General features: G+C 38.8%; 1 protein-coding gene across 1 annotated transcript in view; it reads left to right on the plus strand.

Moving 5' to 3' along the window:
- The first annotated feature begins 445 nt into the window (after window positions 1-445).
- Window positions 446-17,416, plus strand: part of LOC131200807 (lysosomal acid lipase/cholesteryl ester hydrolase-like) — a 35,059-nt gene continuing 18,088 nt past the window's right edge. Inside the window, exons 1-4 of the mRNA XM_058188072.1 lie at window positions 446-557; window positions 2,220-2,418; window positions 7,375-7,484; window positions 15,429-15,565. Coding sequence (XP_058044055.1) covers window positions 446-557; window positions 2,220-2,418; window positions 7,375-7,484; window positions 15,429-15,565 — 558 coding nt within the window. The remainder of the gene's footprint in view (window positions 558-2,219; window positions 2,419-7,374; window positions 7,485-15,428; window positions 15,566-17,416) is intronic.

Below are 17,416 nucleotides of genomic sequence, written 5' to 3' on the forward strand. Positions count from 1 at the left end.
GGTGTCTTCAACTCTGGGAGCAAGATGTTCCAAAAAAGGGATCAGTAGCAGAGAAGGCTAACCTTTTATTGAAAATGTATATGAAAATGAAAGAAGAAATGCAAAATAAAGTTTAGGAAATGAGAAAAAGACCACTATTGACCTACCTGTTGCAACAAGGAAGGCTAGAATGGCATTTTAGTAGGAGTATTTTATACCTCGTCAATTTGCCTTTTGGCATTGCACAGAATGCCTAGGAAATGGGTGATTAAGCATTTTGTACTTTGAGGTCCCATTTTTGGCATTCTATAGATCAGCATTCCCCAACCTTTCCGGCTTTGTGGACTGGTCGGGTGGGGGGGGGGTAAGGGAGAGGGGATGGTTCCACGTAAGTGGTGGGCGAGCATGCACACCCATATAGCTCCATTTTGCAAGTGGCAGGCACACACATCTGCCACTCGCACAAATGGGGCTTCATACATACACGTGCTTGCCCACCGCTCGTCCAAGTGGAGCTGCACATATGTGCTCACTCACCTGCCACTTCCACAGTCCAGTTCTGAAAAGGCCACAATCAGGTACTGGGCTGCAGCCCGAGGGTTGGGGATCCCTGGCTATAGATTTTCTAGGCATTCTATAAAATGTCTAATTTCACAGATTGTTGGTAACAGAGTAAAGCAGATGTGAAGATTCTAGATGTGAAGAAGCTTTGCTGGCTGAGGGACTCTGGGAGTTGAAATTCACAAGTCTTAAAGGGAGCAAGGTTGGAGACCCCTGGTCTAGAGCAAGACTGGTTTTGATACTCCCAATATTCATCATTTTTGCCCTTTCTATCTTGTAATTTTTCTAGAATTGTTCTCTCATTAAAATTACAAGTGAAGCCACAAAGATGTTGGCTTTGTTTTAGCATTGATAATTCTAATTAGGAATCAAACCATTTTGGCCAAAGATAATATTTTATTTGCAGCCTCAAATTATCCAATATTGGGGATATTCCAGTGAAGAATATGAAGTCCTGACTGATGATGGCTATTATCTTAAGTTAAACAGAATTATTTCTGGAAGGCTTTTTCCTCATCTGACAGGTATATCTATAAGGTAATATTTCAAAGGGAACATTTATAAATGTGCAGTGATAATTGCAGTATAAATGATTAAAGCTAATACTTACCCGTATTTTTGGGAGTATAAGATGCACCTTTTTCCCCAAAAAAAGAGGGTGAAAATCTGGGTGCGTCTTATACTCTGAATGTAGCCCCATTCAGCTTCTCAAACAGAGGTTTCAGAGGCTGAAAGAAGCTTCAGAAAAGAAGCCCCCAAACAGAGCTTCAGAAAAGAAGCTCCCAAACAGAGCTTCAGAGGCTTTTCTTCTGAACTTCTGTTTTGGAGGCTTTCAGAGGCAGAAAAAAAAAGCAAGGCACAGAGCTCACAACCAAGGAACCTATTGCTAAAATTCACCTCCGGAAACAGCTGATTGGGGGTATTCTGGGAGGCCAATCTGCTTGCCAATCAGCTTTTTTCTTATTTTCCTCCCCAAAAACTAAGGTGTGTCTTATATTCCAAAAAATATGGTAGTGTATTCCTTGCCACATAATCAACAGACAGATTAGCAGCAGTTAACAACAAACAATCAAGCAGAAACCAATACTCTAATCGAGAAATTACCAAGGGAAAAAAATCACATCTCTACCAATACTGCCAGAGCAACTACTGTATATAATTAGGGAGCAAATTCCACACCTACTTGCACTGATGATATTACCTAGTTGGGTAATAAAAAATCTGCAAACAAACAACCAAATTTAGAAATCCATAATACTCAAATGCTTTTACAATTGTTGAGAAGCACTGTATAGGCTTCTCCAGAAATATGGGGCAATATCAATAGATGGTTGGAAAATTACTGTAGGGAATTTTCAATTTAATCTGCACCTAGCACACACCCAATTAATCCTTATATCTGGATTAGAGCCACCATACACACACCACTCAGTACAACTAGCAAAATTATAGACAGATTTATGTTTATTTATTTGGCAGAGTAGTCTTTGGTTATTCAAACTTTAACTCTTTTGTGTACATAGTGACAGCAGAGTGGAGATAGAATGTAGGATGTTAGGTCCTACTCCTGTGTTTCTACTATTCCTTTGTTCTCAACAATTTGATGAACAGGGATGATATATACTGTATACAACATAGCTATTATGCAATTACTAATAAAGTCATGATTTCTTTCCCAGAGCCTAAGCCAGTTGTTTTATTAGTACATGGTTTGCTGTTTGAAGGAAGATGTTGGATTGTAAATCTTCCCAGCAACAGTCTGGGGTTTTTTCTATCAGATGCTGGCTATGATGTCTGGATAATAAATATCAGAGGGACCACGTGGTCTAGAAGCCACCAGAAATTTTCAATTGATGATCCAGAATTCTGGGAATTCAGGTAAATTCAAGAGAGAATATATAGGGACAATGGATAGTAAATGTTAAGGAGATACATACTTATATATTTATGTGAACAATTTGACTGAATTATGAACAATATATTCCAGTACTGGATTTTGTATGTAAATGAGGATTTGTGTGTAGATTTTAAGTGCAAATTGTCAAGCATTAAAGGAGTTTCTGTATATGATATGTTCAACGGGGTTATCATATCATCATTTTACAATACTCCCTGTAGGAAAGCACCACATAGTGATTTGAAAAATATGCAATGCATAATAAACACAAGAAGCTAAAAATGAAGAAGGGAAAGGAAAAGAAAAAAAAATCAAAAGCACTCATCTAATGTTCATTAAGCCTGAGAGAAGAAGTGAAGTCTATGACAAGTGCTTAAAAGAGTTCAATGAACTTTAGAAGACAGAACATTCCAAAGTGTAGTTGCCATGACAGAAAAAGGATGCCTGCAACTAAGTTCAAAATAGCTTTCTATAGTTCTGGTCATACCTAGGAATATTACACCTACCTATTTTGACAACTAAGCAGGTGAAAGAAATATCTGAATGTTTATGGAGTAGAGTGTTTATATAATCTATCTTAACTGGCAGCCAGTTGAAATGTTTCAACAAAGATGTATCATGTTACGACCAGGTTTCCCACATAAAAACCTGTTTGTCACATTTCTTCCTCTATCTCAAAAGAAAAAAAATGATCTCCTAAGATCCCACAATTTCAGCAGTTGGTAATTTTGCCACAATAGAGATTGGGGTTGGGCTCCCTCAAAAGCCACCTTCTTCAGTTCAATCTGAAATAAATTCTAAATTGAACATTTGCTTCACTTATAGGTTGAGTCAGGAACATGGTAGCTATGAAATCCCAGGCTGGTCCTTGTTCAACAGCAATATGCCAAGTTAAAGCCTTCAAAGCTACACAAATTCTGAATTTTAGGTTTATTTTGGGATGATGTTAAAGGACAAAGAAACTCTATCATCCCCTGCATTCTACTTGCCTGATGCTGCACTGAGAAATCAAATAGCAGAACTAGATGAAAATCAATCCAACTTATCCTTCAACCAAGTTTCTATAATTGTTAGCTCTACAGAGCAAAGTGCACAGTCACCATGTGCTTTACTGTTTAACTGAAACAGGAAACAGGAAACTGGAAACTTTTCTCAGAACAAAAAGACATAAAGTATATACCATATGTGCTAACCTATAAATACTGCTATCTACTGGTTGGCTGTAATTGTTGCACAAAATACATTCCCACCAGGGGTGAAATTCACTTATCTTTTCTACCAGTTCGCAAATGGGCATGTCTGCACATGCGCAAAGCCTTCTGCGCATGCGCAGAGGCTGAAAATCATCTCAAAAAGGGACAATGACATCTGTGTGGGTGGGCGGGGCTTCGCGCATTCGGCCCTACCGTATCACACAATCTGGATAAAACAAGCTAATTTCACCCCTAATTCCAACAATGTATTCCAACAATAATACCTATAATAGACACAGGTTCTTAGTAATAGAACCTGTGTCATGGTCAGATCATTTTCTCCTTCTCCTGGACTTTCGGACCGCCACCCACCACCGCAGGGAGACGGAACCAATGTGTTGGTTCCGTCCCAGGCGCCTGATGGACCCGGAGAGGTTCCTGACGGAGCTTGGGCCGTTCCCTGAGGATCTGGCCCATGGCACGGCTGAAGAACTACTTGCGGCCTGGGAACAGGCCGCGGCTGGGGCTTTGGACCGTGTCGTGCCTTTGCGGCCTCTGACCCAGTGTAGATCTCAACCGGCCCCTTGGTTTACTGAGGGGCTGGGAGAGATGAAACGCCGGAGAAGACGCCTAGAGAGTACCTGGAGGTCCAGCCATTCCGAAGCTGACCGGACACTAGTTAGGTCTTATTCTAAGACCTACCTAGTGGCACTGAGGGAGGCGAAGCGTTCTTACGTTTCCACCCTCATTGCGTCGGCAGATAACCGCCCGGCCGCCCTGTTTCGGGTGACCCGCTCTCTCCTTCATCAGGAGGGGTGGGATGACCCCTTGCAGGGACGTGCCGAGGAATTTAGTGGTTATCTATACGATAAAATCGTTCAGCTTCGGGATAGTTTGGACCAAAATTGTGATGATCCTAGTGAGAGGACGGAGACGCGTCTTGTTGAGGTTATTTGGGATGAGTTTGACCCTGTGGCTCTCGAGGACGTGGACAGGTTATTGAGGAAGTTACATGCCACCACATGTTTACTGGACCCGTGCCCCTCCTGGTTGGTGCTGGCCACACAGGAGGTGACACGAGGCTGGCTCCGGGAAATCATTAACGCTTCCTTGTTGGAAGGGGTTTTCCCCGCCGCCTTGAAAGAGGCGGTGGTGAGACCCCTCCTCAAGAAGCCTTCCCTGGACCCAGCTATTTTGGGAAATTATCGTCCAGTCTCCAACCTTCGCTTTGTTGCGAAGGTTGTAGAGAGTGTGGTGGCATGGCAGCTACCCCAGTACTTGGATGAAGCTGTCTATCTAGACCCGTTCCAGTCCGGCTTCCGGTCTGGATATAGTACGGAGACAGCTTTGGTCGCGTTGGTGGATGACCTCTGGAGGGCCAGGGACAGGGGTTGTTCCTCTGCCCTGGTCCTATTAGATCTCTCAGCGGCTTTTGATACCATTGACCATGGTATCTTGCTGCACCGGTTGGAGAGTTTGGGAGTGGGAAGCACCGTTTATCGGTGGTTCTCCTCCTACCTCTCTGACCAGTCGCAGACGGTGTTGACAGGGGGGCAGAGATCGACCGCGAGGCGCCTTATTTGTGGGGTGCCACAGGGGTTGATTCTCTCACCTCTCCTGTTCAACATCTATATGAAGCTGCTGGGCGAGGTCATCAGTGGCTTTGGGGTGAGATACCAACTGTATGCTGATGACACGCAGCTGTACTTTCCCACCCCGGGCCACCCCAACGAAGCTGTCGAAGTGCTGTCCTGGTGCTTGGAAGCCGTACGGGTCTGGATGGGGAGAAATAGGCTCAAGCTCAATCCCTCCAAGACGGAGTGGCTGTGGATGCCGGCACCCCGGTACAGCCAGCTGCAACCACAGCTGACTTTTGGGGGCGAGTCATTGGCCCCAATGGAAAGGGTGCGCAACTTGGGTGTTCTCCTGGATGGACGGCTGTTGTTTGAAGATCATTTGACGGCCGTCTCCAGGAGAGCTTTCTACCAGGTTCGCTTGGTTCGCCAGTTGCGCCCCTTCCTTGACCGGGATGCCTTATGCACGGTCACTCATGCTCTTGTCACCTCTCGGTTGGATTATTGCAATGCTCTCTACATGGGGCTGCCCTTGAAGTGCACTCGGAGGCTCCAGTTAGTTCAGAATGCAGCTGCGCAGGTGATAGAGGGAGCCACACGGGGCTCCCATGTAACACCGCTCCTGCGCAGACTGCACTGGCTGCCTGTGGTCTTTCGGGTGCACTTTAAGGTCCTGGTTACTACCTTTAAAGCGCTTAGGGCCTGGGTACTTATGGGACCGCCTGCTGTTACCTCACGCCTCCCACCGACCCGTACGCTCACACAGAGAGGGACTTCTCAGGGTGCTGTCCGCCAAGCAATGTCGGCTGGCGGCCCCCAGGGGAAGATCCTTCTCTGTGGGGGCTCCTACCCTTTGGAACGAACTCCCCCCTAGTTTGCGTCAACTGTCGGACCTTCCGCCGTGAACTGAAAACGCATTTATTCATTCGAGCGGGACTGGCTTAATTTTTTTAATTCTTAATTCTTAATTTTTAATTATTAATTTTAATTGGGGTTGTAATTTTATGAATTTTAAGGGTTTTAAGTCTAAACATTTAAATTTCTTGGCCAATTATTGAATAAGTTTTTTAATTCTCTGTTTTAATTGTATATTGCTATTGTTTTATACTGGCTGTACACTGCCCTGAGTCCTTCGGGAGAAGGGCGGTATAAAAATCTAATAAATAAATAAATAAAATAAATAAATAATATTTTTAGGGCAATATTCCCTTTCACAATCAAGATCAATGAAATAATAATGAGAGTTAACTGTGAACTGAACTAGTACAACTGCCACTTCAGCTGAAAGGATGGATCAGAAATCATGCCACTAAAATTAGATTGTTGATGTCCTACCACTTCAGAGGTTTTCTCTCACTCTTGTTTCCCTCTTTTTTCATGAGTTAGAATTAAAATAAGACCATTGCAAAATCAATATAAGAGAGGAAAGGGAGACTTTTTGTAAATAACTATTATTTTCCATGGCCACTTAAAAATGTTTGCACAGTTATTTACTGAATAAAAGCAGCAGTACAGTTTTCTAAGATCCTTCTTTGCAATAATAAGTTATTTTAAAAATATAAGAAGTTGAACTTAGGATAAGTGAGCTAATAATGAGTACCTTAGCACTTTGGATTTACCAAAGAGAACACAAAAGAAGAAAAAGAATGCAGACAATGTTTAAAAAGCAGTTCGTTAAAGGATCAGATATGTGTGTTAGTCCCTTATCAAACTGCAGGTATTATTTCTGGAAGAGCATGTCTCACAAATGAGACACAATCATGTCCCATTGTAAGCACTGTTTATTTGATGTTTCACCGTGAGATTGCCTTTGTTTCATCCAAGCCCATGGATGAGTCAGCTAAAATTTGTCTTTAGCTTCTCCAGTATTAATGCTTTGGTTTCCTTCTTCTGCCACAATCTTTTGGCCTGGATACAATCCAACATATTTCATCAGTTGATCTGCCAAGGATTCCTAGCTCCAAGACCCGTTGTTGGGGTGTAGGATTGACTGAGTGCCTGACTTTTACTGACATCTCCACTTTCCAGAGTACTTTATACTAGCCCTTCTCTTTCTCTGGCTTTAGGTAGAGAGAAATTGCAATTCTGTCCTAAGATCCAGAGAAGATAGAATAGGTATGCAGGATCATTACTGATTTTTGTTTGTGTCCTTTTGTCTCTTTGTTAACAGTTTTCATGAAATGGCTGTATATGATATCCCAGCAACTATAGCATTCATTCTGCAGAAAACAAAGCAACATAGATTATATTACTTTGGCCATGGCCAGGGAGGAACACTAGGTAAGTTAAAAATGGACACATGTATTCTTGCCACAATTTGATAAGAATATAAAAAATATAGTATTTTCTTTTTTTATTAAAAAAAAAAAGCTTGCATATTAGTCAGAAGACTGCAGTTTTGTTTTTATACCTATTATCCTATACACCGATTTCTATTGATCTTGTTTTGGAGGTTTCAGAAACTAGAATGTTAGGCACCTATTCTGAAGATATTGTTAACCCTTTTAAAATGTTACTGGAGTTGAAAGCTATAGATTTGCAATCAGTTTGCCCCAATTAGATAATTTGCATATGTCTCAACTCAGCTGAGTAGTGAATCACTCAAGTTACAAAATCAGAGCCAAGCTGCTTAGATTAACTCCTTTCCTTTGACAGAAATGCCTTTTGTGCAAGCATTGCTCCTATGTAGTAGCCACTTCTGATGAAGGGAAACATTGCACCTTCTACCAGTTGGAAGGGGGCACTGCAACTTTTCATAGAGAAACTTCAAAATTTCCCGCATTCAGCTTCGTATTTTCCAAGACTCTTATCTGCTTCTTCTCCTGCTGTATCCTCACAACTCTTCTTCTGTTCAACCAACACAGGTGATATTTCTTTCCTCTTTAACCCTTTAGAGTCTTGCCCTCCAATAGCCCCTTTTTCTTCTTCTGGGATTGATGTTTCCGCGTATGTTCCACCCATCTTAAGCATTTGATCTTTTATCTCCATTAAATCCTCCATCTCAATCAGTCCAAGCTCCCGTAAATATAATAATGCATCTATATCTGGGGTGATTGTACGCATCCTTCCTTTATAAAAAAATTTCAATTGTTGTGGTGGCCTCCAATTGTATTTAATTCCATTATCTCTCAAAACTTTTGTGATTGGTTTTAAAAAAAATCTCCATGCCCTTTCTTCTCTTGATATATCCGGGAAGACTTGAATAGTCTTCCCTTCAAACTTCAAAGCATCTCCCAACTCTCTCACCTTGGCCATAACTTCCAACTTATCACTAAGATTTGCGAACCTGACAAGCACATTCCTGTTAGAACCATTTTGCCTTCTATATCCAATTCTAAAAACACTTGCCAGGTCTGCTATTGTAAATGTAAGTTGCGTATCCAAATCATTAATCCATTTCAGAACCCGCTGTTTCAATTTATCCTCCTTTTCTTCCGAGATTCCTCTGATAACCAAATTATATTTCCTCATCTCTTCTTCCAAAAGACAAATTCTCTTATCTTGCTGCTCATTTTTATAAAATATTTTGCCAATTTGCCGATCTACTTTTGCCTCATGTACATGCATCTGCTCCATTTCATCTTTAATCATTATCATTTCCTCTCTTTGTTTTGCAAAGTTTTCATTCATCTCTTGCTTCAAATTTTGCATTTCGGATGTCAGTTTCAATGTCATATTATCTATACGCTCTGATAGTCCTGCTATTTTTTCCCCAATTTTATTTAAAGCTGCAGCAAGTTGCTGCGTTTCTGAAAGTTGTTGAGTCATTTTGAAAAAAACCAAAAAATTTCCCAAACTAGGATTCCAAACCAATTTTACAGAGGGTCTTAGTGAAGATCAAAGGACGGCAGTCTTTTAATTGAAGCGGCTTATTTGCACTGTTATCTCTCAAGTTCAAGGATACTCCACAAAGAAACACAGAACCTCACAGCTAACATTAATCAGCGCCATTTTTCCTCCACGTCAACAAAGCAGAAAGGAAGACAAACCAACTTAAACTTCGAAACAGAATCCTTTTTTTTCTGTAATATAAACAAGCTATTAATTTGCTCTCAAGAGAAAAAAAAATTAAGAAAAAATTATCCACACAGTAAAATCCTCTTGCTGCCAAACAATCCAACAAAAGGTCAGTTTCTCTTCTCTTCAATTAAATTCTTCTCTTTATCAGATTCAGTCCTTAATATTCACTCCTTAGCCTCAGCAATAGAAAAAAAAATTTTTTTAAACACAGAACACGATAGTTAATTTTGGAAAAACAAAACACAGCAATTTATTCCAACTTATCGTGTCTGCCGGCTGGCTCGGTCATCCCACGCTATAGAAACTCCTTAATTCAAGCCGTTTCAGATGACCTACCAGTTTTAAATTCAATCTGCTGGGCTGTTAACACTTTCACTTCGTGATTTATTAACTTTCATCCATAACAGTGCGGGAGAGAATCATCGCTATCTTTTTTTTTGAGTGATGAATTTAAATAGACAGCCCGAAAGAAGTGGCCCGGGCATTGGCACGTCCCCTCTCCCCCATTCTCTTTATAGAGGCGAAACCGATGAGGATGTGGGGGAAGAAGATTGTTTGTACTTTATTGTTTGTCTTGTTTTTTGTTTTTTTTCTGTTTTCTTATTGTTGTTTATATGTTAAATATAGGTTATATGGTAGTTTAATGTCGGGTGGTGGGCACAGAAAGGAAGATGCGGGGATAGGATTAAAAAATTTATATTTTAAATGGGAATTATAAAAATAATGTCATGGAATGTGAAGGGTACAGGGAATCAGATTAAAAGAAGAAGATTGGAACTTAAGATTAAAAGGGATTTACCAGACATTTTATTTTTACAAGAAACCCATCAGAAATCTGAAGATTCAAATAGAATGTATATAAAAGGTATGCAAATATATGAAAAAGCATTTGGAACTTCAAAAGCTAGAGGAGTTGCAACACTGATATCAGATAGGGTGTACTTTGAAAAACATCAGGTAATTTTGGATGAAGATGGAAGATATGTAATAATTGTTGGAAATCTTAATGAGGAAAAAGTGACACTTGTTAATTTATATTTACCGAATGAAAAACAAAGAGAATTTCTTGAAAAAATAACAAAAATTTTGGAGAATGAAAGTGTAGGGAAAGTAATTGTGGCTGGGGATTTTAATTTAATCAGAGATAAAATAGACAGTACTAATCCCACCCGCTGTGGAGGAGCAAATAAAATGGGGATTTTAAATATGTGGATGCTTCGAAACGGCGTGGTCGATGTGTGGAGAGAGGTTAAAGGAATTGAGAGAGTATACACTTTTTTCTCTAAGATATATAATACATATTCTAGAATTGATTATATTTTTCTTTCTAAAGATTTGTTGAATAATGTGGATAAGGTAGATGTGGGAATTTTTAAAGATTCTGATCATGCAGAAGTTATGGTGGACTTAGATTTTAATTTTGAGAAAAAAAGAAGCTATTGGAGATATGACGAGAAATTGTATAAAAATGAAAAGGATAAAAAATGGATACTTAAAAAACTGGAGGAAAGTTGGAGATTAAATGATAACGGGGAGGTTAAATTTGAAATTGTTTGGGATGCGATGAAAGCGGTGTTTAGAGGGGAGAGTATTAAATTATCAAGTAGGAAATATAAAAATTATAAAATTAAAATGGAAAGAGATAAAAATCAGATTAAAGAATTGGAAAATCAATTTTTGCTTACTAAAGAAAAAAAAATTCTTCAGGAGCTTAATATGTTAAGAAATAAAATGATAGAAGAAGATACAGAGTTAGTAAAAAGAAATTTGAGATTTTTAAATAGGAATTTTTTTGAATTTAGTAATAGAAATTCTAAATTATTGGCAAAGATGGCGAAAGATAAAAGAGAGAAGAGAGAAATTGGAGTTTTGATAGATGATAGAGGTATAAGATGTTATAAAAAATTAGAGAAATGTGAAGTGGTTAGAAATTTTTTTCAGAATCTATATTCAAAGAAACCAATTAATCGGGGAAAATTGCAAAGCTATTTAGAAAAGTATGTGGTGAAAATTGATCAAACATATAAGGAATTGATGGAAGAAGATATAACACAAGATGAGATTAATGGAATAATACAAAAATTAAAATTAGGGAAAGCTCCAGGTGAGGATGGATTACCTGTTGAGTTTTATAAAGAATTTAAAGAATTAATAATACCAAGATTGCAAAAATTATTCAATGGAATATTACATGGTGGGGAAGTACCTTCGTCATGGAATAGAACGGTGATATCCCTAATTCCTAAACCAGATAAAGATTTAGAAAGGATTGAGTCCTATCGGCCCATTTCTTTAATTAATCAGGATGCAAAGATATTTACTGCTATTATAAGTAATAGATTAAATAGATTTATAGATAGATATATAAGTTATAATCAAGTAGGTTTTGTGAAGGGTAGATACATGAGTGATATTGTTAGAAGAGTATTAAATATTATAGATGTAGCTGAATATAATGGTGATAAAATTGGTATAGTATCATTGGATATTTTTAAAGCTTTTGATTCTGTACAATGGGAAACTATTAAAGTAATTGTGGAGGCTTTAGGTTTTGGTAATAAGTTTATACATGTTATTTCAAAATTGTACCAAAAGAGCAGTGCAAGAGTGAAGGTGAATGGAATATTAACTGAAGAGATAAAATTAGAAGCTGGTACGAGACAAGGATGTCCCTTGTCCCCAACATTATTTTTATTGGCTATGGAAATATTGACAAAATGATAGAAAAGATGAAGAATTAGAAGGATATAAGGGTATAAGATAAATTTGTATGGATGATACTTTAATTATTTTGAAAATGTAGAGAAAGATCTGAAAAGATATATAAGCATTTGATAGAATTTGAAGAAATGACAGGATTGAAAGTAAATTGGTCAAAGTCAGAATTATTGATGGATAGTAATGGTAATGAGTCTGAGAATATGCAAGAGCAATTTGGGATAAGGATTAAAACACATTGAAATATTTGGGTATAGTGCTTTCACTTAGGGTTAGAGAATTGAAAAAACTTAATTATGATGTGGTGATTAACGAAATTGAGAAGAAGATAGATAAATATAAAATTTTAAAGTTGTCTTGGTTTGGTAGAATTGCAATGTGTAAGATGATGTTGCTGCCCAAGTTCAACTTTTTATTCGAGATGCTACCACTAAATTTGACAGAGAAAGATATTGGAGGATATCAGAAAAACTGGATAAATTTTGCAATGGTGGCAAAAGACCTAGATTAGTGAAGAAAATGTGGTATCAAAATCAAAAGGAAGGTGGATTAGGAATCCCCAAATTATTTAATTATTACTGTGCGTATGGTATCCGGATAGTGGTAAAAATATTTAAAGGTGAAGATAACTATTGGAGAGACTTAGAGTTAAGGGATATAGAAATTTGGATCAAGGTGGTTTTAGATAAAGCAAATTTAAAATGTGTAAGTAGAAGTTATTGGTTAAAGGATTAAGTAAAATGTGGAATAAATTTGTTAAAATTTTAATTCGGATATAATCTTTTGGGGAGACAATTGAATTTGGCCGATTAAAATAATATAAAACGTAATGAAGTGATTAAAGAGGAAAATATAGAAATTATTAGAGATTGGATAAAAGTTATGGAAATGAAAGGAGGAATAAAGAAATTATTGAAAAATTAGGGTTAAGTTGGTTTGAAAAATACAGATAGAAAAATGGACAAAAAACTAAGGAAAATTTTTCGATAAATAGATCTGAAACTGAATTTGAATATTTAGTATCTCGGATTATGAAAGATGAAATTGGGCTAAAGGGACTCGTTAGTAGGGTTTATAAGATTATAAATTCTGATGAAAAATTACAAAGAGTGATGAGGACAAATTGGGAAAAAGATCTTAATATTGAAATACCAGAGTCAGATTGGAATGTGAATTGGAAGAGTAGAATTATGAGAACTTTATCTATAAGGATTAAAGAGCACAATTATAAAGTTGTTTGGAAATGGTATTTGACTCCAGTAAGATTGTCACAAATGGATAAAAAATTAGTAAAAATGTTGGAGATGTGAGATGGAATTGGGGACTTATGAACATATGTGGTATAATTGTGATAAGGTTAAAAGTTTTGGCAACAATTGGAGAAAATGATATTTGAAATGATGGGGAAAGTAATAACATTGAGAGTGGAAACTATATTATTGTTGGTAATTAAGGAAATAGAATTAACAAAATATGAAAAAGAATTGATTAGAATTATGATTATAATAGGTAGAATTATAATAGCTAGATATTGGAAACTAGATGTGATTTTTAGAATAGAAGAGTGGAATTCTGAAATGTGGAAATTAGCTTTAAATGATAAAATGACATGTGATATTAAAATTAGAAGTGGTGTGTATAAAGAAGATATTTTCTGGAAGACTTGGAAACCATTTGTGGACTTTGCGCTTGCAACATTGGACGCTTCGGTACCTGTACCTCGAGAACGTGGATTTTGGCGATCGTGAGGATATATCCGAAGACCCAAATCTTCCTTTTTTTTTTTTTTATGTATAGCACAAGGGTGTAATAATGTATTTTCTTTTTGTTTGTTTGTTGCAAAAAAAGTAATAAAAAAAAAAAAGAAACTTCAAAATTTCTCCTTTGAAGCAATAATGTAGGATTCTGGGAGTGAATGTCACATCTCACTCTACTTTACCATCGATTTTTTGCTAAAAAATTTTATTTCTTTGTTTGTTAGTCTTTAGAATTGGGCCCTGAAAATTCAGTTGTCATATCTTCTGAACCCTCCATACTTGTTTTTCCATTATGCTTGCTTAATTCTTACAGTGAAGCTATTCATGCATGATGTGACATGGGGTTTTCAATTTTTGGCCAGCATATTGTAGGGCTTGACCTGATGAAGTTTGAGATGGAATGACTTGCCCAAGGTCTCTAGTTGACACCTGTGCCTAAGGAAAGACTAGATTCTCTCTACACCTAGTCCAGCACCTTAATCCCACATCAGACTGGCTCTCAAAAGGAATGTTAGCATTACAAATATATAGCCTTATAAATGCTCAGATTAATGCAGTCTGGTTTTAAACTGGATTATTAATGTGACATCTTACTTGTCATGCGAAAGATTTGTTCACTATGTATTGTTTCTGTAGCTTGAAAATGAATGGTGTTCCAAATATTCACTCACCCTGTCCTTATATTTACATGTGTGGAGGGGGGAGTAATAACTCTGAGATGGAAAGAAGGAAGAATTTCTTTAGATATTCAGAAGGAGTTTGGTATCACCTTTTCAAACTGACAACTTTGCTTAAAAAGCATCAGCTTTGTCAGCTGAAGTTCATTTCATCAGATGCAAAGAGTGCCTAAACCAGAGCTGTCAAACTCCCAGCCCATAGGCTGGATGCATCACGCGCTGACTATGCCCACGCCCAGTTTAGCGAAGGGAAAAAAGTCCCTGATGCCACCATGATGACGTGAGTTTGACACAACTGGCCTAGACTGATGTTGAATTTAAATTGACATGAAGTTGGAAGGGGGGAAAGGAAGAAGAATATACTATAGGTTGCTAAATTTATTACAAGCTCCTTATCAATTAAAATTTTTATGTGTTACAAACCCATTTTGTTTGTTGACATGCTCTACAACTGCCTTGCTCAGTGGTGCAGTTAAAGTCTTGTTTTCCCAAAATAGTCATTTTGAGACCTTCAGTAGAGTTATGATGATCTGTTCTGAGTGAAAGCTGGAAGGGTAACAGAGAGTTATGTGAATGTAATTGGGGATGTGTGGGGGTCTGTGGGTCTTTTGCTTTTGAAATAAAATGCCCCATGTATACTTTGTATTTGCAGAAAGTTAGATTCCTACAGCAACTTTATTTTTGGGAACAAAGAAAATGTCGTCAAAGTGGTCATGTAGTCACATAGTCACATGTTCATTCCTAGTAGTTTTATGGGAAAGGAAGATACTGTTTAAGTATCCAGCCTTAACACATGGTACTTCTTTGAATAAAATAGACAAACCCACCCCCCAGCCAGTCATTGAGGTTGCATAACTCCTCCTGCCCTTAAACCTGCATTTTAAAGAAACTTCCTTCCTTCACAGGAAACAAGAGAATCTTGAAAATGCATTACAGGATTCAGCCCAAAAGTTAAAACTAAACAGAAATAAAACTTGTAGTGGCATATAGACAGCAATGCAGATATTGGTCATCATGCAATTTGAAAACTAAATTCTTTCTCTCTTTTGTAGGATTTATTGCCTTTTCACTCCTGCCTCACCTAGCACAAAAAGTGAAACTCTTTCTGTGTTTTACTCCTGCTTATACATTAAGGGGTATTACAGGACTTCCCAAAGTACTGGGGAAAATTCCTAATGGACTAAGAAAAGTAAGTATAACTCTTCTTTCTTTCTACTAGTATATTAGTAGAAGTTTTGAAAACGGAGGCTCTCTTTTGTTCAGTTTTCTGGAAAAATGAATTAAAAGGATGATTTGTGCATTCAGTGAGATTTATTTATTGATAATTGTAACATAACCTGTTTTCAGTAGAAAAAATAGATCAATTCTAACAATTTTAAAATTACCTATAAGGAATCTCTCACCAATAAATATTGCTAAGGGGGTTAAATATGTTAAACTTTCAGTTTTAGTTGATACTGCCTGGATACTTTAGAACAGACCTGCACATTTTATGGCCTATAGGTCATATCTGGCCCTTTGACTGTTAAGTTCTGGAAGTAACGAGGCTGGAGACCAGGGTAGTGACAACAGCTCTTTAATATAGGGTGAACCCAGCAACAGGCTAGGGGAAAAACCTCTCCTTTTATACAGTTCTACTGGCGGCTTCGTCCAATCAGCAACGTGCTGATTTCCCTTAAATATTTAAAGGTACATACAAGAATACATAACACTCCTCCCTCCCAGAAAACACTTGCCTCTATTTGCATTTATTTACATGTTATTTTTGGCGTGATCATGCAAAATAACCAAGGTCTCCTAGTTCTTTCAGACCTCAGCAGTTCAGTCCTGGGTGAGTGTTTTGAGCTGTTCGGAGGTCTGTTTTCTCCTCAGCTCTTTCTCTAGGCCATCGGGCCCTGGATTATTGCAGATTCTTTTCTTGGCCATCCATTACTTTGTAATTTTCCTGTCGTTTCCTCGGGAACCTGATGGCGTATTACCTCCGGGACCTCAGCTAAGTCTTGCGCCTCCCGGGTCATGGTCAGCTGTGGGTTCAAATAAGGAGGGTCATAATTTGTTTCCTGTGGCTTAGTTTGTTCAGTTATTCGTCTCCTTATCTGATCTATATGGCGCCTCCATACTTTCGGTTGTCTTGTAATTAACCAAGTATGACTTTGGGCGGTTGCTTTTATTATTTGCCCTCTGAGCCAACTTGGGCCGTCCCGTAGTTGTGGGCCCACACTCGATCGCCTATGCCCAATTCCTTGTTTTGTCTATTTCCCCTTGTAACCCTCTGGTGTGTAATGGGGACTCAAGCAGTCAAGTGGGCACGGAGTTTCCGTCCCATCAATATTCGGCTGGGCTTCTGCCTGTAGCAGTGCTTGGGGTTCTGTGCTGAGCAGAAGAGTCTATCTTTGTTTGCCAGTCACCTGGCTTGAGCCTGGACAATGCCTCCTTAGCGCTCGGACGGGCGCTCTGCAAAACCATTCGGCGCAGGGTGGAAAGGCGCAGAGAGGGCATGTCGGATGCCCTCCTCTGCCAGTATTCTTCAAACTGGGCTGCCGTGAATTGCGGCCCGTTGTCGGACACCAGGTGTCAGGCAACCCGTGAGTTCGAATGGCGCAGGGCTGCGATTACTGCCTCGGCCGTAGTGGATTTCATGAGTATGATCTCCAACCATTTAGAAATGCGTCGACAACCACTAGGAAAGTTTGGCCATGGAAGGGCCAGCAAAATCAATGTGGATTCTTGACCAGGGCCCTTGGGGTTTCCCATTCCTGACTGGGGCTGTTGGGGGTAGGGGTCTGGACTCTTGGCAAGCCTGGCATTTCACCCTCTCAGCAATCTCTGAGTCCATGGTGGCCACCACACATAGCTTCTCGCCCCTTCATCCACGATCCCTGGGTGGCCCTCGTGGAGGTCCAGTACCTTTCCCTTAATTTATCGGGATTACCACGATCACCCCATAACAGGCACCCCCTTGAGCCGAGGCTCATCCCGTTTTTAACAAATTCTTGAAGCGTTAGCCCGGGCGCATGCCCCTCTTGCCCAACCGGTACAG

This window comes from Ahaetulla prasina, chromosome 6 (assembly GCF_028640845.1).
Source record: "Ahaetulla prasina isolate Xishuangbanna chromosome 6, ASM2864084v1, whole genome shotgun sequence".
NCBI classification, from domain to species: domain Eukaryota; kingdom Metazoa; phylum Chordata; class Lepidosauria; order Squamata; family Colubridae; genus Ahaetulla; species Ahaetulla prasina.